A 25,734-nucleotide genomic window follows, 5' to 3' on the forward strand; every position below is an offset into this window, starting at 1 on the left:
CAGAAAACACCATCCTAGCCACCATGGATGTAGAGGCTCTCTACACAAACATCCCACACACAGATGGAATACAAGCTGTCAGGAACACTATCCCTGATGATGCCACAGCACAACTGGCTGCTGAGCTCTGTGCCTTTATACTTACACACAACTATTTCAAATTTGATGACAATATATATCTCCAGATCAGTGGCACTGCTATGGGCACCCGCATGGCCCCACAATATGCCAATATCTTTATGGCCGACCTGGAACAATGCTTCCTCAGCTCTCGTCCACTCACGCCCCTGCTCTACTTACGCTAAATTGATGACATCTTCATCATCTGGACCCATGGGAAGGAGACTCTGGAAAAATTCCACCACGATTTCAACAGCTTCCACTCCACCATCAACCTCAGCCTGGACCAATCTACACGGGAGGTCCACTTTCTTGACACCACAGTGCAAATAAGTGATGGTCACATTAACACCACCCTATATCGAAAACCTACCGACCGCTATGCCTACCTTCATGCCTCCAGCTTCCATCCCAGACACATCACACGATCCATTGTCTACAGCCAAGCACTGAGGTACAACCGCATCTGCTCTAACCCCTCAGACAGAGACCAACACCTACAAAATCTCCTCCAAGCATTCTCAAAACTACAATACCCGCACGAGGAAATAAGGAAACAGATCAACAGAGCCAGACGTGTACCCAGAAGCCTCCTACTGCAAGACAAACCCAAGAAAGAAACCAACAGGACTCCACTGGCCATCACATACAGCCCCCAGCTAAAACCCCTCCAAAGCATCATCAAGGATCTACAACCCATCCTGGACAATGATCCCACACTTTCACAGGCCTTGGGTGGCAGGCCAGTCCTTGCCCACAGACAGCCTGCCAACCTGAAACATATTCTCACCAGTAACTGCACACCGCACCATAATAACTCTAGCTCAGGATCCAATCCATGCAACAAACCTCGATGCCAACTCTGCCCACATGTCTACACCAGCGACACCATCACAGGACCTAACCAGATCAGCCACACCATCACTGGTTCATTCACCTGCACATCCACCAATGTAATATACGCCATCATATGCCAGCAATGCCCCTCTGCTATGTACATTGGCCAAACTGAACAGTCTCTATGGAAAAGGATAAATGGACAAAAATCAGACATTAGGAATGGCAATATACAAAAACCTGTAGGAGAGCACTTCAACCTCCCTGGCCACACTATAGCAGACCTTAAGGTGGCCATCCTGCAGTAAAAAAACTTCAGGACCAGACTTCAAAGAGAAACTGCTGAGCTTCAGTTCATCTGCAAATTTGACACCATCAGCTCAGGATTGAACAAAGACTGTGAATGGCTTGCCAACTACAGAACCAGTTTCTCCTCTCTTGGTTTTCACACCTCAACTGCTAGAACAGGGCCTCATCCTCCCTAATTGAACTGACTTCGTTATCTCTAGCTTGCTTGCTAGCATATATATACCTGCCCCTGGAAATTTCCACTACATGCATCTGAGGAAGTGGGTATTCACCCACGAAAGCTCATGCTCCAAAACGTCTGTTAGTCTATAAGGTGCCACAGGATTCTTTGCTGCTTTTACAGATCCAGACTAACACGGCTACCCCTCTGATACTTAGAAGTCCAGGATTTTCTTGATTTGACCTAAGATGTAGTAGTAAAAGTTTAAGATTAATTAATAAGACATGAATAAAATTAACGTGGTCTTCTGTTTTAAATGTTTGAGTCCTTTAATTTGGGAACAATTCAAACATGAACATTTTTCTAACATGGCTCTTTGGAAAAAATGTATTTTTTTATTTTATTTTATTTTATTTTATTTTATTTTATTTTATTTTATTTAGCTTTTAAAATGTGAATTATTCTGTATTGAGCTTACCACTCTGCACTTCCTTGGGTGTCACACAGTCCTGATGTTTGTACACTATGTTGAATATTGCCAAATACCTAAAAGTACAAAGGAGCACATTCATCTCTTAATTAAGGCTTTCCACTAGAGAAAGGTTAGCTCATCAAAGAACTAGGAAATATACTAAGCAGAGTACAGTTTGGGATTGTGATACAGGTCCTGCACATCTGGCTATAAGAAAAGTCACATCCCTTTCAATGTTTGTATTGCTGAATGAGGTGTATTGGCTACAGAAGCTCTGAAATACCAAGTACACAGGGAGTACAATAGCAGCCTGATCTGTTCCACAGTTGCTCAGCAAGTTGAATCGTTAAACTTAATGATCAAGGATAGTTTCTAGGCATTACTTTCTGTAACTGGAAATCTAAAAGACTTTTTCTCCAGGCACCATTCTTATGGAGAACAAACTTGTAGCTGTTTATCACAAGATCGCAAAATGTAAAGCTCTGTGTTGTGAATATCTGGTGAGCTGTCTTTGACCTGCACCAAGGAGACAAACTTGGACAGATTGTTGTAATATTTGTGGCTTTGGCAGAACTTCCACTGGTGTTTTAAAGCTGTTCTGCTTTCTATCCAAGATAAAATATATATCTGTTATTACACTTACCTGAATTTTGCACTTACCTCTGGTTCAGCTTCAATCTGGAAAAAGCATCTGCTACTAAACTACCAAAATCAACCTCTTTGCACCACAGAAAAGTTTTCAGTGATTTTTAATAATCCTCAGTATTGAGTCTTCCCAACTTGCATAATACAGCACACGTACTAGTCATTTTTATTCATGCTCACTGCTTCCTGCAAGGATAAACCTTTGCCAGTGCACAGCTGTTGTCAAGATTTATTCCCTTGACAGTAAACTAAACTGACTACAGTGTTTAAAGGTTACAATATAAATGTTAAAAGTCAGCAAATTCTCAGTTAAGGTTCCCAAAAGGCTGTACTGATAGAGAGCCATTACCCTTAATCCTGCTTGATAACCTACATGTATTGAAATAGAATACTGTAGTTAATTTTCTGTGTACACAATAAGAAGGGGAAAGTGCTTGGGGCTACAGTAGAACCTCAGAGTTACGAACACCAGAGTTACAAATTGACCCATCAACCGCATACCTCATTTGGAACCGGATCTACATGATCCGACAGCAGCAGAGACAGACAAACACACACAAAAAAGCTGAAGTACAGTACTGTGTTAAATGTAAACTACTAAAAAAAATGGGGGAGGAAAATCACATTTTTCTTCTAAAGATTCAAAGCTGTATTAAGTCAACGTTCAGTTGTAAACTTTTAAAAGAACAACCATAATGTTTTGTTCAGTTACCAACATTTCAGAGTTATGAACAACCTCCATTCTTGAGGTGTTCGCAACTCCAAGGGTCTACTCTATTGCCCTAGGCCCAGAGGTATTTAGGGGACACTAAGCAGAACATAAGCCCATTTTCAGGTTTCTTCAGAACCTCTCCTGACAACTTGTCAGTCTGACTTTTCAGTGTTTGTTTAAATATTATCGTGGAGTTAAACATATTTGCTCTTTTATGCTGAATTCAGTGGAAGTTAGGAGGTATTTTGGCATGCTGGAATTTAACACTAATGAAGAGGAACTATATTTTGTCATCTTTCGGTTTAAGCCAAATCTGGAGTTACTAAAATACTTTTCTGAAGGCCTGGAGAAACTGTTGTCTTCTGAAAGCTCTCAGTTGAAAGTCTGAGATTTTGTATTACTCCTTTTTACTTGCCGGGACAACTCCAGCAAGTAAAAGGAGAGAAACTGGAATGTGGCAAAGCTCTTGAACATAGCTCCATCAGAGCTAATATTTTTTGAAAAAACGGGAATGTTAAATCTACAGGACTGTACCTAACACTTCGGAAATTACATACCCCTGGAGCTATAAGCATATAGACAAGGGATGGACGTTATAATTTAAATGCATAGTCTGTGCTTTGGAAATATTTTGTTTCTGTCTGTCTGAAGCCCTAAGTTTGTTGCTTGCAGTTTTTGTTTATGCTGTTAAGTGTTTTTTCTCTGATTTAATTTTTCCCAGTTTTCTTACTCACAAAAAAGAATTTCAAAATGTGAAAATAAGGGCCCAGTTCTGCAGTCATTGTACATTCGTAACTCCACCGAATTCCATGAACTCAAATATAGTGAACTCTGGGATATTTAGGTTTGTAACAAATGCAGGACTGAGCCCATATGCAGCTTGAAAATCTTCAATCTTAAAAACAATGTAGAGACCCAAAATAAGAGATTAAATCAATACTTTATCACAGTTGACATTTTTTTGCATCATGTTGCCCTTTGCTGTGTATAGATTAAAGAGCATGTACTGGAGGAATTTTTATAACCAGGAAAAAGCAGCTGCTGCCTACAGACAGTTGTTGGTTTTCCTTCATCTTGTTTTGATAGCTGTATTCGTACTGGCACCACAGATAAAAGGAGTGTTTTTTTATCTTTACTCTGGTAAGTTTGCACTTGCAGCTTTCTAATGATGATCCCCACATAACTGCACCATTCCATGTTCAGAGGAAGCAAAATCTTTAGCTAATGAAGTATAAACTGTTCTGAAGCAACTTACTAGTTTGTCTAAATACTTGGGAGAAAACATTTCAAAAGCTAGACAACAGTACAAAGGTTTATACCGTCAGTGCCTGCGAGGATTTTGGAGAGGTATAGCACATTCATTGCCAGGTCTCTGGGTGTTTGCTTTTTTTCTTTTATTACTGCCCTTACCACCATCAAATGCAGATAAAAATCTTATTTCTCTAAATACAGCATGCCAACTAGCAACTTGTTTATATCTAAAAATTGACCTACTTAAACTAGTTTAACTGGTGGCCAAACAGATTAAGTATGCCTTTTTTTTTTTTTTTAAAGACAACTTGTCCAAAGACAGCCTGCATCTCAGATCTAGGTGTCTGACTAGAAAACTTATTTGTCACAATTCTTTCCTGTATTCAGAGTGAATTTAGTTTTAAAATAATTGTATTGTCTGTAAGTACAGTGTATGGATATGACTTCCTGTTGGGCTCAGTTATTGGTTCTTTTTAGTCCATTTTCCTATTCTAATTGGTAACAAGGTGTGTATCTTTAACCACACACTGATGTGGAGTATGCCGTATGGTGAAGCCTTCTCTTAGCTTAAACAGTAAAGGTTAATGGTGCATTGTAATGAAGGTCTGAGAAGGATCCTGCAAAGGGTGACTGAGGGAATGGAATGCTATGGCTGCTGCTTACCATTTGAAAAGTCAACTTGATTTACGGCAGGAGGAAGGTTCCTGTAGGTTGTACATTATTTTCCCCCTCTCAAGGATATGTGGTGGGTTCATTAGAAACTTGTAGATAGGTAGACAAGCTGTTGATCTGACCTGCATTTAAAAATCCTAACTATTTGGATTTGAATGGCAGATCTGACCGCACTCAGAAAAGAACTTGTCTTTCTTATGTTCTAACTCCACAGAGAAGAAGTTGCTCCTCATTGCAGTTTGGATGGAACAAACACACATTTTTGTTATCCTTACTCCTCCAAAAGTGGGGTGTGGGGTGTGTGCATAAAATTTACAATATAGTCTAGAGCAGTGGCTCTCCACCTTTCCAGACTGCTGTACCCCTTTCAGGAGTCTGGTTTGTCTTGCATACCCCAAGTTTCACCTTATTTAAAAACGACCTGCTTACAAAATCAGGCATAAAAATGTCACTGCACACGATTTCTGAAAAATTGCTTACTTCCTCTTTTTACCATATAATAAATCAGCTGTAATATAAATATTGTACTTATATTTCAGTGTATAGTATATGGAGAAGTATAAACAAGTCAGTGTCTGTATGAAAATTTAGTTTGCACTGACTTCACTAGTGCTTTTTATGTAGCCTGTTATAAAACTTGGCAAATATCTAGATGAGTTGATGTAGCCTTGGAAGATCTCTGCGTACCCTCAGAGCCCCTGGTTGAGAAACGCTCCTCTAGAGGCCTCAGTCAGGTTCAGGACTTGATTGTGCTAGCTGCTGTACAAACATCATAAGATATAGTCTATGCCCTGAAGAGCTTCCAGTCTAAAAATTGTATTTAGTAGGTATCTAGGCAAGCAGAATGTCCATTTCTTTTGTTCTTTGCCATCTGAAAGAAAGCCAGTATGAGGCCATTTTTCATTTTCAGCCTTTGGCTAAAGACAGTGGCAGCGGGTATAATAGGCTAGGGGAGGCTAAACCTTCCCAAACAGGATGTACCACCGGCCTGCCGCCTTTGGAGCGCCATCACCGAAATGGTGCCCGAGCCATGGCCCCTCCTATGCTCTGCCCCAAGGCCCTGCTCCCACATCCTGCTCTTCCCACATGGCCCCTGCTGCTCTTGTTTCTCTGCCCCTTTCCCTCATGGCCGTCCCACCCTCACTCACATTTCTCTGTTGCTTTCCATATGGCCCCTGCTACTCACACCCTGAGGCAGAGAGGTGTGGGCACGGGGGCTCTTGGGAGTGGGGTTGGAGAGAGGCGTGGTGGGGCCCTTAGGGGGTGGGTCATAGGCAGGGCCTCGGGGAGAAGGCTGAGTGGGGGCAGGCCTCAGGGCAACTCTATTTTGGTGGGATAGAGCCAAAACTGTGGGCTTGACTAGTTTCTTTGTTCATTAGGAGTTTACTAACAGACACTTTTCAGAGAACTATGCATAATCTTGCTGACATTTGTGGTGATGGTGGACAGACAAAAGTAATCAGAAGGGAGCTACTTATGTTGATTCCTGTTGTTGGAGCAAAGCTGTGAAATATAAAATTGCCAAATGGTGGCAAAATCAATAGGGAAAATATTACTAATCTTTCTAAGACAGATTTTAGTCTTTGTAATACAGTTTTAAAATTGCAAAATCTGAAATGCATAGAATGCAGTGTACTACGGTTTCAAAACCCCTAAATTGCTTACATTTCAGAATTGCTTAAGATTATTTTAAAATCCATCTCTCTTTATACTTTGTTCCGAACACTGTATCAAATTAAACCATTTGTGTGGGTATTGTTTGTTGTCGTCCTTTTTATGGTCTGTTTTTAGTGGAGCTGTATATTCCATACTTGAGCAGCATGAATGTTTTGTAAAGCAGTCCCAGTTAAGGGTCTTGGTGGATTATGGAACCGTTTAAATTGTAGGAAGAATAAACCCTTCTCAGATGGTTCTTAAACTGATTGATCTTCTAACCTCTTGTTTTAAAGGTCACTGGTTCAAGATTGTATGACTGGAGTCTGCAAGGATATGTAGCTGTAGAATCCCTCTGGAAGGATAATCCTAAAAAGAAGAAATCTGGAAAAAAAGCAAGTGACAAGGTAAGAACTCAAAGGGATTTATTTTCCAAAATAGAGGATAATTTAAAGGCCCAACATTGATAGTCCGGCTAGAGCAGAGATAGGCAACCTATGGCGCGCGTGCCAAAGGCGGCATGCAAGCTGATTTTCAGTGGCACTCACACTGCCTGGGTCCTGGCCACCAGACCAGGGGGCTCTGCACTTTAATTTTAAATAAAGCTTCTTTAATGTTTTAAAAACCTTATTTACTTTACATACAACAATAGTTTAATTATATATTATAGACTTATAGAATGAGACCTTCTAAAAATGTTTAAATGTATTACTGGCACGCGAAACCTTAAATTAGAGTGAATAAATGAAGACTCGGCACACCACTTCTGACCGACCCCTGGGCTAGAGGATGATAGATTGAGACTTGAATTGCTCTGTTTATAAACAAACAAACAAAAAAAGTTGCTCTTATGTCTCTGAAGACAAAAAAAGACACTTTCTAAGTACTGGGAATATCTTAAACTAGTTCCAGTCTAGGCTTCCCAGAAATTTTGTTGGGAATTTTTCCCCCCAACACTAAGATATAATCAGCTAAGGGTATTAAGAAAGAAGAGGGGAGTGTTGTGAATGAATGATTCTGGTCCTGCCATGTCTGCAGATGCAAACTTTTATGGACTATATCAGAACCTTAAGGAAAAGCTTATCAATTGCTTCAAAGGATTTTATCTACTTCAAAGTGACATTAAAATTGTTAAAGTTCATTAGTAGTAACTCCTTGGAAAAGTAAAATAGAACCCCTTATCAAACTGCTTTCCTCAATTTTGCTTTTTTGGAAGGATAGGGGGTAAATATTTGTGAAAATTGAGGTAACTTTGTTGTCATCCTGGTAGGCGGTGCGGTAGCATAATAACCTCCTCTTGCACTGTTTTACTAGACTCTGGACATGCCTATCGTCCGGGCCTTAAAACAAATAGTACTTTTAGAGGTAAATAGCTTATGTGTTTAGAGAGAAATGTACTGTTTTGTTTAATATCTTTGGGCAAGTTACCTAAAATTTTGATGATAATTTCTCACAAGTTTGATTCTTTCAGTGGTAGTCATCTTCTGAATCTGTGCCCTGTCACAGTGCTGCCAACACTGTATTACTTAAGGTGCAGTCTTTCAAATACTGATTATTGAATATTTTTGGCACTTTTTGCAAGAGCCAAGATATTGACCCAGGGTCCCAGCTAAAATTGAGTGATTATTCATTCTAACCTACCTAACATTCATTTGCACTTTCAGTTCAATAAAGCATAAGTCCCGTCTGCCCTGTTATATGCTGTTCAAAGATCATGGCTTCCTGCCACAGATGTGGCTGCATTTTGATGATGAAGCAGGATGTTTGGATAAATGTATTTTGTATAGAGTGTGGCAAGCATTTTGGGATCTTAATATCATTCACAATACATTATCAGTATTAATAAAGATTGTTAAATGTCTACATGTTTACTATTCTGAATTCCTTTGAATTAAATTGCTGTGTTTTTTCTTTTCCCCCTTCTGTCCTGAATCAAACACCAGTAGCAGTGTCAGATTTCCTTCCACCAGAGAGGAGTGAAGCTTATGTTCCAGCCCTGCTATGGTTCATTTCACATTCCCATCCACTCATAACTCCTGCATGTCCCTAGTTTCTCCAATTCTCACTCCCCTTCTCTGCTCCTTCAATCTGAGTGTAAGGTGGTTGGACTTCAAGGTGCTAGGGTTCCAAAAACCCTAAATTATTTTAATCTCAGCACCATTTAGTTGAACTTTTTTCCTTGCATGTTTTCAGCCATCCAGTCCATAATTTGGTACTGGCATCTCTCAAAAGACTTATTCTGGCCTCTTGTCAGGTGATGTGCAGTTGCAGTACATATGGTTGTCTGCAAGAAGAGGTGCAAGCGGCTTTATGATCTAAGGGAAAATAGTAATATTTTGAATGAAGTGGTGGCTTGGCCAACATAGAACTCTGTTGTGATTGGCTTTGTGTTTGGATCAGTTGTAATGATGGAGAACATTTCCTGCAATGTCTGGGGGTTAGCTACTGTACACCAGTAATTATCTTAGTAATACATTGCATGACTTATGAAACTGATATACTTGAAGAGAGGAAGGATGGTCTGGTGCAGAGGTTCCCACACTGTAGGTCATGATGCAGAGGTCACCAGGGGGGCTGTGAGATTGGGGGAATGGAGGGAGGGGAGAAAATGCAAGAAAGCTTAAGCAGACAGCTGGGCAACACCATCTGCTCCAGGAGCAATATTGTGCTCTCGCAGCAGCAGCATGATTTCTATGGTCAGCAGAAGGTCCCAAGCTCCATGTGGTGGATGCAGAACCAACGCAGTGAGATCAGGAAAGGTGGGGATTCCCCCCTACCCCCAGCATGCAGGGTGGAGGACCAAATAAAATGATCTGACAGGTTGAATGTGGCCCTCGGGCCTTCAGTTGCCTCTCCTTTTTGTTTAGTCTGGTAGTTGGTGCCCCTGTGCAAGTAAGTGCAGCAAGCTCACAGTGGCTAATCTGGGCCTGGCTAGCCACCCATAGTTTTCAAAGTAGACTGTGTAAGGAGTGTTTGCGCAAATCCAGCCTGACTACTAAGTACCGGGGAGTTGCATTAACAGATATGAGTGCAAAGGGGGTCACGGCATAAAGTTCAGGACTTACTGGTGTAGTGGTTAGCCTGGGACTTGGGAGACCTGCGTTCAATTTCCTGCTCCGCTACAGACTTCCTGTGTGTCTTTCAGCAAATCAGTCTGGCTTGTGCCTCAGTGCTCAGTGCGCATACGTACTACGTTACTACCTCATGGGGTGACGAAGAGAACTACATTGAAAGAATGTAAGGTGCTCAGATGCTTCAGTAATGCGAGTGTGTGTGTGTGTGTGTGTGTGGAGGGGCCATGTAAGTACTATAGACAGATATTTAGAAAAAGAGGTGTGGGTGGATGCCAAGGAATGGAAGAGGATGGGGCAGGGGCAGATTCACATTTTTTAGTATGACTGTATAACTTACAGTGAGCAATTGCAAAGTCACACTGAAGTAAGGTTTCTGATTCAGATGTAGGCCTCATCTACATCTAAATCTTAGGGCGACATAGCTACATTGTTCTGGAAATTTTCACACTCCTGAGAGATGTTGTTAAGCTGATCTAAGCCCCAGTATAGACACTACTAGGTCAACAGAAGAATTCATCTCAAGAGGTTGGCTTTACTACGGTGACAGAAAAACCCCTTTTATCACTGAAGCAAGTGTCTGTACTGCAGTGTAGCTGCAACTGTGCCACTGTAGCGCTTGTAATGTAGATGTAGCCTTACACATGACATCATTTCCCATGGTTTTGAAGCAATGTTAAGGCTACTAACAGAGCACAGTAGTGTTGAAGCTCCATCTTGGTTACAGCATATTGAGGCTCATAATCCCGGGAGAAAGTTAAGCTGGTAAGGATTTGTGGGAAAACTCCTTCTGAAGGACTTAAGTACATGAAGAGTTTAAAAAAAAAATGCTCCTCCTGTTTGAAGTGATCAAATGTGCCCACAGATTTAATTTTGTAATATAAACTTAAGGATATCAAAGAAACTCCTGACCGTAAATCAGAGAGAAATGTGAAGAATGAAGTGAAACCAACAAATCAACATGCAGCATTAGCACAAGGGAACAGAGAGCCACAGATCAGCAGAGCCACAGAAGAATGACTGACTTATCATTTTGCACTAAAATTGTGGTCATGCCTTTTCTGTGAATGAGTCAAACTTAAATTGCAACAGAAACGGGATTGTGCTAAAAATGAAAGCTTTGTGTACCTGGTAATTTGCACTGGCTTGTTAAGAAATGTGGATCTTTCAATGAGTGGTTACTTTATGAGAGAATGTCTAATTTGTATTTTACGTCCTGCCTCAAGTTCATGTAGAGGGTTTCCTGTTAAGCATTGTAATGCTTTGCTTGGCTTCTTCTAGCTAATAGAAATTTCAATTACCCTTCATACAGACTAGTGAACTATAACAGCTTTGTCTCTATCTCGTGTGGCTCATAGAACAGATTAAACAAATTGTGATGGCTGAAACATGTATGCAGACAGTTCAGTGAAGCACAGTGCCTGTAAAAAGCCAAAACAATTATTTCCAGGGAGAAGTTTACTTAGAATTATGTGCAGTGGAGAGAGTCTGTGCTGTCAGATCTTACTGGCTATTTAAAGAAATACAGGTTCAGATGCATAACTTAAAGCTACGGTGCCTTTGAATTTATGGGCAATTCCATCTCTAGACTTGAGTCTTACATTCCTAGCTCCTGAGCTGCTCTGCCTCTTCCGTTGATACAAACAGCTGGATTATAGGATTGCTGTCCATCTCATCTTTTGCAGATTAACCCCAGTTAAAAAGCTAGTCTTGCAAGACTAACAGAGTTCTGAAAATTGTGAGCCAGAAGAATGTGCTGTGATATAGCAACATGAGAGACTAAACTGGGGTTGGTATAATGTGATGCACTGGCCCTTTAAGACTAAGGAAGGAGTTCCCTGGGGCCATGCTATTCATTCCAGGATGTTTATTACAAAGAGACCCAGGAAATGAAGCAGCCATTAATAGAGAGGTGTGCCATAGCATTCCTTCTCAGATCTGAACCTTAGAGTTCAGAAAATGAGATACTAGCACCTGAATCCTCTAGGCTTAATTACCAGCTTAGATCTGATAGCACTGCCACCACCCAAAAATATAGTATTTTGGGGCACTCCGACCTCCCCAACCTTCCCTGGGGACCCCAAGGACCCAGATCCCTTGGGTTCTTAAAACAAGGAGAAATAAACCATTCCCCCAACCTTTTCCCCCCTTAGAATTTCCCTCCCTGGGCTATCCTGAGAGATCAGTATCCAACCTCTAAATCACCTACAGAGAAGCATCTCCCTTCCCTTCCACAAAGAGGCAAACAGATTCAAGGAAAACGGAGAGAGATTCTCTCTCTCCCCCCTCCCGTCTCCCCCACCCCAATCTTATCCCAATCCCCTGGAATAAAACAAGGGAAACAAGGGGAAAAAATCAATCAGGTTCTCTAAAAAGAAATCTTTTAATAAAAGAAAGGAAAAAGTAAAGAATTATCTCTGTAACTTCAAGATGTAAATATACAGGCTCCTATAGCTTACAAACACCAGAAAGAGACTTTCCCCCCAGTACCAATACAAATCAAATATTCCCAGCAAGTACACATATAAAAGTTACCCAGCCAGATCCACAATTGCAAATAGAGTAAAACAATCAAAAAGCCTAAACCGCCTGTTTTTGCTTACTATTTGAAAAGAAACTTAGAGAGCCTCTAGTAATGTCTGGTCTCTCTCAGACCCTCTGAGAGAAGAACACATAACGGACAAAGAACACACACAAAAGCTTCCCTCCACCCAAATTTAAAAGTATCTTGTCTTCTGATTGGTCTTCTGGTCAGGTGTCCAGTTCCCTGCTTGTAACCCTTTACAGGTACAAGAGACATTAACCCTTAACAATCTGTTTATGACAAGGCGGTAGTCCCAGGTGACAGTTTGTGGCTTGAGGAGGTCCAAGACTGTCTGTGTGGGACGAGAGTCTTGAAGTGTAGGTGCAGCAAAGCTCCCTTCTCTCTTAGCCATCTGGAGGGATTCCTCAGATGAGTGACCCTAAGAAGGGCTGCTGGAATGTGTATGGGGAATACCGGGAATGGGAGTTGGATAATAAACAGGCTCCTTCTCTGAGGGCAAGAGAGCTGGAACTGTTGTTAGTCTCTCATGTGTTAATTTGGGTGGTACCTTCAGATGACTGGGGCCAGCCTGGAACCCCAGCATAAATGCTGGGGAGGAGTTGTTTGAACTTTATGGCAAGTTTGGTCATCTTATTTCTTTAAACTTTGGCACCAGACCCCTAAAGCACTGGGGCTTTCAGGGGACAGAAACTCACCCCAGATATGGGTCTGTATTACTTTTTGAACAGTCAGTGGGCACGACCTTTAGTGAGTGTTTGCCTAGGGGGCTGGAAGGAAAAGGAGCAGCAGCCCAAGTATGTACTACACCTATAAAGAAGTGCTTTCCAGATGGAAAATGCCTCCGTGCAGATATATACATTTTGCAAAGAAACTAGGGAAGCTGGTCTGAGGAAAATAGCAAGAACCTGCTGATAGCTTCAGCTTCCTTTTGCATAGTTTTCTCTTTGTACACACCAAAATATACCTTCCCTTCAAAATCTGGCAGGAGTACATGTGGGTTTTAGAGCACTTTGAAACATTTGGTTCTTAACCCAGATGTTTTTTTCTTGGTAAAATTTGCAGAATGCAGGTGGAGAGTGACTAATGTGCACAACATATATTCTCAGAAAGTTATTGACAGCACTACTCAGACTTGCAGTACCTGGGTGCTACTTGGGTTCAATGCTCACAGCATGTTTACTTGAGTCACTCCAGGCCTGGTTTACCCTACAGCAGAGGTTCTCAAACTGTGATCTGTGGACTGCCAATGGTCCCCGAGCGCCATTCAGGTGTTCTGCGGATAGTTCCCTCTAAGGTGTGTGCCTGGGTGGCCACACATGAGAGAATGGAGGGCCACCCACCTAATTAGCAGAGCCGCGCAGGCGTGGCTTCACTAATTAGGTGCCTGGACCCTGGAGAAATCGCACATGTAAGGTGAGGTGGTGGCCTTGGGGAGGAATAGCGGGGAGGTGGGAAAGGATAGTGAGGGTGAGAAGAGGGGGTGGGAGGAATTTGGGACGTGCAGGGCTGTGGCGATCAGAGAAAGAGGCGTCTTTCCCCAGCTCCAGGGCTGCAGCTGCCGGGAGAGACTCCTCTCCTTCCCAGCCCCAGCTCAGGGGCTGCCATGGTAGGGGGGAGAGGGCATTTCCATTGTATTAGAAAGGTAAGACTACTGATATTAAAATATGAGTTGTGTGCTTTTATTTGTAGAACAAAAAAAAATTTATTATTAAGTTTTTTTTTATATATAGTACTTTTATCCAAAGGGCTTTACAATAGCTAGCTAACAGTGTAAACAACATTTGGAAAGATCATTAAGTGGTCCACCGAGACCCTCAGCAATTTTCAAGTGGTCCGCAAAAAAAAAAAAACTTTGAGAACCACTGCCCTACAGCAGTAGGTTAACTGAAAGCAGCCTACATCAACTTAATTATATCAGTGTATGCACGACAACCTTGCTCCTGTCAATGTTAGTGCTCTAATACACCGACATAATGCCACCTCTACCAGAGGCATAGGTTTTATGAGGTGTAGTTAGGGCCATGCAGTGTCCCTGTAGACACTGTGTTACTTACATCTATTGGTTGTCATTCTTGTCAATTTCATGGCTCCAGCAGAGCCATGAAATTGACAAGAAAGCTGCCTCTTGAGTCCCCAACCGGGCTGCAGCCCAGTTTTGGCTCCAAACCGGGCTGCTGTCCAGGCTTTTCACTCTCCGCGGAGAGCTAGTCTGCGCCTCTGGGCTCTCTGCTCCCCGCCAGGAGTCTGGCAGCTGACCAGACTCTGGGCACGAATCACTCTGCTGGGAGCCCAGTTGTCCCCCTGGTGTCTCAGCTTCCAGCTCCCGACTGGGAGCATGACTGTGCCCGGCAGGGAACTCTGCACTTGGTGTCCAGCCTCATTCCCAGAGGGGAGCTGAGAAGCTGAGGGGCGGGGGGAGACTGCTGTGGGGTGCTGGGCTACCAGCAGGGAGCTACAGCTGTCAACCCCTCCCCCTCCCCCCGCACACATACTACCCCTCTTTAGTCAGTGGGAAGTGCTCCTGGTGAGGAAGTGCACTGCTGACAGAAGAAGGGCAGTGTGGTAATGAACCACTGCAGTAATTACTGTGGTGGCTGTAAGTCAACGTAACATAGGTCCACTCAAGTTTATAGTGTAGACATGCCCTCAGTTACTCTGACTGGCAACAGAGCCCCAGTCCTGCTACATGCAGGTAAATCCCTTTCTCCTGTTCATCAGCTTGGCTCAAGTCACATTGTAAATCCAACTTGTGCTTCAAAAGTCTTTCTTAAATATTGTTTCCTCAAAGCAGCAAGGAAAGCCTGTCACTAGCTGAGATCAGACTCCAGTTGGGAATGTCAGTTTGGGGCTGATCATATCCATAGTCTGAACCACAGGTGTATGCAAAAAAAAAAATTATAAAAGAAACCCACAAAATTTGATATTACTTTTTAAGGTGTCTGCATTTCAGGAACTCCTTTTGGAGCACAGGCTCAGCAATTTTCAAGACAATCTGAATAAGCATATGGATTTTAGAATGCTTCAGAACAGATTGAGCTTTGTATTAACATCAAGTAAAGTAATTTAAGAAGATGGATTTGGTCTTTATTTTATTTTTCTTTTTATTTAGGAAAATACATCACAAAATATTCACCTTAGCACTCTGCCATCACTGGAAATGATTTGTCACAATTATTCAATCAGCTTCATCGCTTTACAACAACTGAGGCCATGGCTACACTAAGGGTATGGCTACATTTGGAATTTCAAAGCGCTGCCCCGGCAGCGCTTTGAAGTGTGAGTATAGTCAAAGCGGCAGCGCTGGGAGAGAGCTCTCCCAGCGCTGCATGTAAACCACATCCCTTACGGGTGTAGCTCCCAGCGCTGCTGCCCTGATTACACCGACGCTTTACAACGCTGTATCTTGCAGCGCTCGGGGGTGTTTTTTCACATCCCAGTTGCAGCGCTGTAAAGTGTGAGTGTACCCAAGGCCTTACAGTTCTGCAGCGCTGGTAGTTACAGCTGTGTTCGTACAGCTGTGTAGGGCCAGCGCTGCAGTTTGGCCACACTGACAGCTACCAGCGCTGCAGTGTGGCCACATTTGCAGCATTTGCAGCGCTGTTGGGAGTGGTGCATTGTGGGCAGCTATCCCAGCATTCAAGTGGCTGCAACGTGCTTTTCAAAAGAGGGGGGTGGGGTGGAATGTGACAGGGAGCGTGGAGGAGACAGACAGAATGGATTTTTGGAGTTGACACTGTTCTCAGCTCCCTGCCTTGCAAGTTCTAAGGACTGGAAGACACTGAACAGTGCCTACCTTCAATCATTTTAAAAGTTCTGACCCCCTTCCCCCACCCCTCTCTCATTCACTAAATGCAAATTATGCACTCCTAAATAGCCACCAGATAAGCATCTGCTCAACACGGACTTCCCCCTCCCCCTCTGCCGTGTGAGCGTGCTGTTTCTCTCTTCAAGCAAACAGCTGTGAACATTCCAAAGTAATTCCCCTGTCTGCCTCCGCTCGCTCAGCAAACAGGAGCTGTGTTTGTTTTTTAAATAAGCAATTTGGCTGAACTCCGAGCTCTCCCTTTCTTCCGGTTTGTTGTGGACAGGAATTCTGGGATACCTCCTTATACCCCGGAGGTCAATAAAAGCGCTGGTGGGGTCCACACTTGCTGACCAGCGCTGGATTACCAGCGCTGGAATCACTACACCCGAGGCTCGACCGGGTGTACAGCCAGCGCTGCAACCACAGAGTTGCAGCACTGGCCGTGCTTTGCAAGTGTGGCCACATCCTAAGTTGCAGCGCTGTAACCCCCTCACCAGCGCTGCAACTCTCTAGTGTAGCCATGGCCTGAGAGTCCCAATAAGATACTGCCTCATATCCCACAATACCTCAAACTTCACCCTGTGCCACCTGTATTCTAGCAACACCCAAAAAGCCAAAAGAAACAGTTGGGCCATGCAGCATGCCCTAAATGTTAGTAAAATTGCACTATTTTGAGCCTTAAATGAGTAAAGTCTTGGACATCAGTCTGCCAGCTCTACCCTCTTGATAGTGAGGGTATTCTAACTTGAGAGTTGATACAGTCTATAGCTGCAGCAGTGTTGCATAGGGGGAGAGGCAGTCTCTCAAGTAGGCGCATCCAAGTATCGTATAGAATATAATAGGTTAGAATAAACACTGTCAGTTCTACTTGGAAGCCAGTTGGTAACCAGTACAGATCCCAGAGCACAGATGCCATGCTCTATGTCGGGGTCGGCAACCTCTGGCACGCAGCTCGCCAGGGTAAGCACCCTTTTGGGCCGGACCAGTTTATTTACCTGCCGTGTTGGCAGGTTCTGCTGATCGCAGCTCCCACTGGCCGCGGTTCGCCATCCCAGCCCAATGGGGGCGATGGGAAGCTGTGGCTAGCACAGCCCTCGCCTGCTCCACTTTCCGCCGCCCCCATTGGCTTGGGACGGCAAACTGCGGCCAGTGGGAGCCGCGATCAGCCGAACCTGCTGACGCAGCAGGGTGCTTATCTTGGCGAGCCACGTACCAGAGGTTGCCGACCCCTGTTCTATATATTAAGTAGGCAGGTAGTTGCAACTGTTTCTACTTGAGTATTCATAAGGCTTAGCTCCAAATACATCATATTGACACTTCAGCTATTGTAAAGGCATGGATTATGGTATCTACTCTTCTAAACAGAGTTGTTGGTCCAGCCAGTCCTCCAAGTTATAAATGTAGGAAGGAAACAAATGGTGAACGTGTAGATTCAAGAATCGAGTCTGCTATAATCCCCATGAGAAGATGAGGTTTTCTCAGTATAGATGCTGGATTGCAATAGGGATTGGCCCTCCGTAACAGGTTTCTAGAGAGGATTGCAGGAAAGTCATGGGTTCCTGTGACTTTTGCTTCTGTCTGAACTGTAATACTATGAACAAATTGTTAAAAAAGGCAGCCGACTCTTGGATGTGTAGTAGTGTTCTGATAGCTGGCTATGGTGCTTCTCTCTCTTTCTGTATAGAAGGAAAATATGCACACAAGTGTTTGTAATCATTTACATCTATTTATTCTGTGTAATTGATTTTTAAAAATTGTTTTTAATTGATTGAGTGATGGTTAATATCTGTCTTCCTTAGGCATTAACATCTGGGGTATAAAATGCCCTGAGACCTACTTTTAATTGCTAACTCAAATATTGATTGTTTCAAGCAAATATATTCTGTGCAGTCATTTTCTGTTCAATATTATCTTGACATTCGAATGGTGCTTTTCATCCCAAAGCACTTTAATTCTTTTACTGTTGTACACACTGTAGGATAGGGTGACCAGACAGCAAGTGTGAAAAATCGGGATGGGGGTGGGGGTAATAGGAGCCTATTTAAGAAAAATATCTCAAAATTGGGACTGTCCCTATAAAATCAGGACATCTGGTCACCCTACTGTAGGGAACACAGCGTCAGCCCCCTTAGGATCAAAACATGGGAGATGTTTAACAACGCATAACAACACAACCAACAGTTTAGGGTAGAAAATGAAAAGTGTAGTGTCTGATAGAAACTGTAGGGGGAATGTAGGTAGCCAGAATGGAATTATCTGTACAGGCACTGAGCCCTCGTCCAGACTACCCCGCCGTATCGGCGGGTTAAAATCGATTGCTCGGGGATCGATATATCGCGTCTAATCTAGACGCAATATATCGATCCCCGAGCGCGCTTATATAGATTCCGGAACTCCATCAACCCGAACGGAGTTCCGGAATCGACAGGGAGAGCCGCGGACATCGATCCCGCGCCGTCTAGACGGGTGAGTACTCTGATCTTAGATATTCGACTTCAGCTACGTTATTCACGTAGCTGAAGTTGCGTATCTAAGATCGATTTCCCCCCTCTAGTCTGGACGAGCCCTGAGAGTGACACTCCTACACTTGCAAAAAGTGGCCTAGGTTCTTAAATCCCATTTTCAAAAGTGGCTCAGGAATTTGAGCCTAAATTTCATATATGTCAAAGAGTCAAAAGATGACCCTTCCATCCTCAACACTGTGCCCCTAAATAGCAGACTGGCACCATTGATCCAGGGCAGAATTCTACATAATGGGTCAACACCACTTTCTGCAGCATCTGGTTGATTATAGGAACTCTGCCATCCAAGTTCTATCTGTTTCTGACCTTTGTTAGCTTTTTGAGGCTCATAGCATATGGTGATATTTGTTACTTTGATTTAATCCTGAAGACAACGTAAATCTAAGTAGATAGTGCTGTCATATACAGCCTTAAAAAAAAGAATAAACTCGTGAATATGTCTGACGTAAAGAGGGAAGTGAGTGAGCACATGTTAAGGACTCCATTATCTCATCTGGTACTCGGAAAGTGTATCCAAACAGTATCCTTAAAAAAAAATATGTACTGTCTGACCAAAATAGGGGCATACAAGTAAATTTACTTATAAGGTATGCAGTTTTGATTACTTTGCTATTTCTCATATATTTAAATTTATTTTCAGTTTTCGTTAATGCTTTTACTCACAAGATACGCGCCAAAAGAAAAAGCTTCTTTTAATTTTGGACATTAAATAGTTTTGCCTGCATCTAAACTTTAAGGCATTAGAATGAATCTTGTGCACAGTTATTGCTCATATACAGATCCACTTTGGGAGAGCTAATGTAGTGTTATGACATTTCCGTCTACTAAGAGATCAACTATTTGCTGAAATCCTTTGGTTGGTATGATGTCAACAGATTTTTTTCCATGAGTTTAGTTTTTTCTTTTGTGAAAAAAGAAATTAGCCTAAATTCTGTTTGTTTTTGCATTTAAAAAACAAAACAAATGAGAGGGAAAAAAAGCCATGTCAGAACTCCCAATAAGTAATTTATTTTTAGTTCTTTACCGAGGAGTGAGCAGTGGTTTAGATCTGTCCTGACATCAGTCACATTAGGAAACTGAAATTATTCACTCACCCCTGAGGAAACATTTCACATTTTAGAGTGTAGTAATTTACAAGGTTTATTTATGTGTTCTTTATCCATGTGTTTTCAAGTGAGGGGGGGGTCAGCAGATGTGAGTTCATTTAAATGTGTAAAGAATGTGACTGCTGTCAGAACAGTAGGCTTTCTTTTTTTAGAGGAAGAAGAGGACTTTAAAATAAAAAAGCCCCAAATGCACATGTCTTTAAATAAAGTAAATAAAAACCTGAGACCATTAGACTAAACTTCAATCTTAAATTTTATAAGTATATTTGTATGAAACGCCAAACACTTTGAGAGACATGGTGGGAAGAAATTCTGCAAAGCAGTTTTTGGGGCAGGGGGAGGAGAAGAAAAAAGAAAAGTCCTAGTTGTTTGAAATAAGTTAGTGTCCGATCCAAATCAATGGGACCATGCATGATAGAAACTATTTGCAGGATTGAGATCACATCCGCATTGATCACGTTTCCATATCTATCCTGGCTTAAATGGGGTTTTGCATAAGGATCCAGCCACGTGGATGAATGAGGCCTTATTAGATTATAATCTTTTTAAGTGGGGATTTTTTTTGTATGTCTGTAAAAGTTAATGCATCCCAAAAGGGCTATTGAAGTGATATATAAACATAATTGTTAAATGTTGACAACATGCTTGGTGATTATAAAAAATAAAGGAAAATGTGGTTCCTTATTCATTGAGTTTATATGTGAACTCCCGTTACAGTTTAACTGTATTGTGAAATTTTAATTGGTCTCAAACCTTAGCTCCAAATAATTTGTTGCTTACAATTGTACTTAGGTGAAGTTAGTAAAATATTCATTATTACTATAGAGAGACAATTAAATTAAATTTCAACCCCATGCTACAGTAGCACATTTATATTTGGAAGTGGTTTGGAATTGCATAAAAGGGGGTTAAAACCTGATGTAAACAGGCTAAATCCACTTGGAAGCAGATATAGCAGAGCCTCATACCACAGAGAAGGCCAAATGGGTTTAACTAGGAGTAATGGAATAAATAACGCTTAACATCAGAACACTTGTTGAAGTAGTAAGGTCTGACTGTGGAATAGTCTCTCAGTGGAAGTTATGGAAATATTCTTAGTGAAATCCATTTAAAACTAGATTTGAATATATGCTGTAGGGAACATTCTTGCATTGGCAGGGAAGCTAAAAAGATGCTCTAATAAGCCTTTCTTCAGTCTTTAAATTCTGTTATTCACTGCAGAGGTAGTGTGAGAACACACTTTCAAAGGGTATAGTATAAAAGGGGTCTATTGTATAAATCAACATGGAATTCTAAGAATGCAAAATGGCATCTACAACATCTGTGGGAAATTTTCTACCTCTGTAATTAGTGCAGACAAAAATGAATCAGTTGAAGTATCTTTCACTGAACTACTGTTCTTCCATTACTTAGTGTTAAACTAAACAATGGATGACTTAAATCTAGAAATACTTTGGGAGCAATTCTGTGTGTGAGAGGGGAGAGAGAAAGTGAATGTCAGATTCATCGACCTTTTCAGTTTGCAAGAAGTGATTGTCCTTTGGGTTTCCGTCAGTACGGATCCCAGTGTAGGTGCACATGAAACTGGGTTGTTGTTTTTTTTAATAGCAGTGTCCCTGCTCTCTGCTCCCATGTGAGGGTATAAAGAGTGGGGTGTCCGTGACACTCCCTAAGTTCCCTCTTATCACCCATACCAGTGAGATAGAATCTAGTTGGTGTGCAACTTCTAGACTTTAGGTTTGGCCAAACTTCTTAAAAATTTTCTGAAACTCTTCAGAACTACTTTTTCCTGTATTGTGATCGCTCTAATCTGTTCTAGTGCTTGTTGAACCAAAAACCGCTAAACAGACAGGGACTTAGAATTGGTGGACTCAAATCCTGCAGGCATCAAGCAAGTCTAGACTGTCCTGTGATGAACTAATTCTTCTGAAAGATGGGCACAGCATATACCTATTTTGCTTGGGAGAGTCCCACATCCCAGGCAAGGGCTCAATCTGCCTCTGCTTCTCTAAAAGAACCTGCAATTTGAAAGATGTAAGGCAAAAGCTCCAATCTGCGGGAGTAATCTGTGGTTCTTCTGTGTCAGGATCCTGACTAGTGCTGTTGGGACTAGGAGTCAGAGCAGGGTCAAACTTGAGGCTGAGAGCAGCATAGAGGTTCATTGTCAAGTTCCAAGCCAGAGTCAATACCAAGGATCAGAGTCCAAGTCAACTTTCAGGGTCTGAGTCAGGAAGTGAGGTCCAAATCGAAGTGAGATTTAAGCCAGGAGTTCAAGACGTTCAAGAACATGGAACAGGAGTGGTCAGGAAAGCTACAGGAGATCTGTGCTGTTGCCTGGACACTTCCTGGAACATCCCTTGAGTTTATAGAGAGTCAGGAGCCAGGAGGCTGCTGTCTGTCAGACCCTTTGAGATGGGGCTTCCTTTTGTCTGTGTCTTCTGTGGGTCATGGGTAGTGGAGTGCAATGTTACTATAGCTCCCACTGGGTGGCAGCATGGAGATGTCCTAGCAGCTCTTCAGGCCTGGGTTCAAGACCCAGAATATAAGGACAACTGGATCTGATTCTACTTTCAATCTCAAAGACCTCTTTAATGCTCAAGTTTGCATCTTCTAGTGTTCCATCTGTTAGGCAGGTGGCTCCAAAAACTGCACAGAAAATTGCACAGAAACCAGATGAAGCATCAACATTGGCATCAGTACTGCTCCTGAAACCAAAGCTGTCAGCATCTCAGAAATGGAAGCAAGGTGCTGAAAGAGGCTTTCTCAGACACCTGAGACATGAGCTTGAGAAGGAGCTTGGTCATCTCATAGCGAGAAAGGAGGATGTTGAGTGACAAGCAAACCAAGTCCTGTAGGGCACTGAAGATGGATGAAAAGGAGCAGACTCCACTGGGCCTGGCATCAGAAATATTTCCCCATGGATGTGGACTGTGGCACTGACAGGATGGACTCAGGATGCACCAGAGCCACTCTTAGCACCACCTGCACTCATAGTGCCTTACCAATCAATGCTAACTGTGGAGTAGATGTACTCCTCATAATACCCAGGACATACCCTTTTGCTGGTGTCCAGCAGGGACCCATCTCTGCTGGTGTCTGAGTGGTGCTACCAAGAGACCCTGAGGGTCTCTACAGATCTCAACCACTAGCATGCCAGGATTGGCACTGGTCTGGCCTTCGACCTGCTGCCCTATCTGTACACATATGGAATGCTACTGTGGCACTGTTGGGGCTATAGAGGGCCCACCAATCCCTGGCTGTTGTGGAAGAGGAGGAGTGCTCCCCCTCCCCCCATTCCATGGCTCTGTTAGCAAGACCTCAGTCACTGGAATACAGAGAGAGGAGCAAGATCAAAGCTTTCAGTTTCTGAGGACCTCTACTCGTCATCTATGAACAAGGTGGTAGCCTCTGCAGTGAACAATTTCAAGGCCTTTCAGGAGTTCCTGATGCAGATTACAGTCACCTTAGTTTCTCTACAACTCTCTGGCAAAGCTCCCTCATGAAAAGAGAGAGAGGAGCTAAAAGATATTCTAAAAGGAATTTTTTTTTACACAACACACAGTCAACCTGTGGAATTCCTTGCCAGAGGATGTTGTGAAGGACAAGACTATATTCTATCAGCTGTCCAGTCAGCCTCTCATATGTCTTCCCACCTGTCTGGGCATTCTATCACAGAACCAGGGTCAAATATTGCAACCAGACACATAATCGCTGCACATGTTGGCTGGGTGAGCAGGACCGGGAAATTATTTTACAAAGCTAGGAACCTTCCACCAGGAAAACTGTTCCTCAAAGTGGAAAAGATTTCCCATATGGATGTTATACCAATTATATTAGACCAGTAAAAACCAGCAGGATCTTATTAAAGGGGACAAGACAAAGATGCCACATTTATTATGATGATTTGATTCATGACTAACAACTAATATCTTAATTCTTATACACACACATTATACCTAATACTTACACACACACACACACACACATCAAATGTTCTGCAGCTGCTGCATAGTTACCAGTCCTGAAGATAGCTTAAGTTCATAGCTTGATTTTGTAGCTTGGGTTCGTAGCTTGTGGCGGCTAACTGGCCAGGAAAGCCAGGCACAAGGACAAGCTGGATCTCTGTTGGGCAGGCACTGATGTCCTTCCATGTTGGCAGCAGAATGTTACCCAGAGCCTCTCATCTCACCCTTCTTTTTTATAGGCTTTTAGTTTGGATTCAAAGTCTATAGGTCTTGCTGTGTCACGCTGCCTCTGGGTTTAGATGGATCACCCATCAATTGCAGGCGTGACTTTCAGCCTTGAACCTGGCTTTGATATTCCTTCTGTTGATCTGTTGTCCTTTTCTTTTTAGGGTGGATGCTTCTTACTTTGTTTAGGGCTGTTGTCTAGGTCTTCAGCCGTTGGTATTTGAACTTTATCTCATCAGGACAGGCTGGGGCTGGAGGTTGATTCCATCATTCATACATACCTCATTCACACATCTAATCTAATAAGATTACAGCAGGGTTTGCCAAAATGAAGGTTGGAGGAAGCTTTTACAAAATGGAGTGAGTGTTTTAAAATGGGGTTTGAATTACAATATGGAACAGAAGTTACAGTGTAGGCAAGTGTAGTGAATGGTGAACAGAAGTTACATTAATAAAGTGAACAATTTAAAAACAATTTCATTTATCAGTTCTGCATGGACAGCCCAGAACTATGTGAATTCAGTAGAGGCTCTGACAATATAGATTCTGGACTATATACTTCTCCTGATACAGGCAGGTCTACTGTCCAGCTCCCTTAAAATCCATCTTGCAGTAATATCGACGTCTTATGCCCCAATAAAGGCTCTTTCAGTCTTATGTGCCTCATAGTCTCCTTCATACCTGCCCTCCATTTAGAGACCTGACTCTCATATGAGAGCTTAATGTTGTTCTCCTACAGTGTATGGAGCCTGCATCAAACCATTAGCAGAGTGCTCATTAAACCAACTCGCCATCAAGACCCCCTTTCTTGTAGTCATCACATCACCATGAAGAATCAGTGAACTGTAACATCTTATGGTTGGATCACCTGATACATCCTTCCACAAGGGCAAAGGGGTGTTGAAACCACACTTTAAGTTCATCCCTAAAGTGGTCTTGGAATTGCACCTGAGCCAGTCTATTACCTTACCAGTCTTCTTCTTGAAGCCACGCTCTTTGCCCAGAGAAAAGGAGCTTCATACTGTAGATATTTTCAGTCTTACTTTATGACATCAACAGGACTGAGGATGGGCAGTGGGTATAATAGGTCAGGGGAGGCTCAGCCTCCCATGGCACTGCTGCGGCTGCCGGACCTCCAGTTGAGGAGTTTTGCGGGAAGTTTTTGCTCTATTGTGCTCGTGCAGGTTCCAGGATAGCGAGGAGGCAGTATATGCTATTCAGCTTCCTGAGTTCATCAGTAATCTCCCTGGACTCCAGAGAGATTACTAAGCAACCCAGGAAGCTGAGTAGCAAATACTGCCTCCTCGGCCGTCCTGGAACCTGCATGGGGCATATCTAAAGCTTCTTTGCGAGAGTGAGATGTTTTTCCCCAGGGCAGCTTGGGGTTTGGAGAGGGGAGATTGGCCCGGGGTTTCTCCAGCTGGCGGGGGTGGGGGTGGAACTCGGGGCTCTGGCTGCGGCGGCAGGGGCGGTCAAGGAAGGAAGGAGCGGAGCCAGGGGCTATCCTCCCCAAGGGGAGTTCCACCCACGGGACCAAGCCTTTCAGATTTTCTCTATGCTGCTTCATGGACATATCCAGCACATCGAAAGGCCAAGCCATCTCATCCCAGAGAATTTCAAAGGGGATCACACTGTGCATTTCCACCTGCTATTAGTTGGCTGGT

The 25,734-nt window shown here is 42.8% G+C and overlaps 1 protein-coding gene across 2 annotated transcripts in view; it reads left to right on the plus strand.

The window, feature by feature from the left end:
- Positions 1-25,734, plus strand: part of APOO (apolipoprotein O) — a 101,275-nt gene that overhangs the window by 52,421 nt on the left and 23,120 nt on the right. For both annotated transcript variants that reach the window (XM_050936727.1, XM_050936726.1), the window contains exon 7: positions 7,128-7,238. In XM_050936727.1, coding sequence (XP_050792684.1) covers positions 7,128-7,238 — 111 coding nt within the window. The remainder of the gene's footprint in view (positions 1-7,127; positions 7,239-25,734) is intronic.

This window comes from Gopherus flavomarginatus, chromosome 1, assembly GCF_025201925.1.
Source record: "Gopherus flavomarginatus isolate rGopFla2 chromosome 1, rGopFla2.mat.asm, whole genome shotgun sequence".
Taxonomy (NCBI): domain Eukaryota; kingdom Metazoa; phylum Chordata; order Testudines; family Testudinidae; genus Gopherus; species Gopherus flavomarginatus.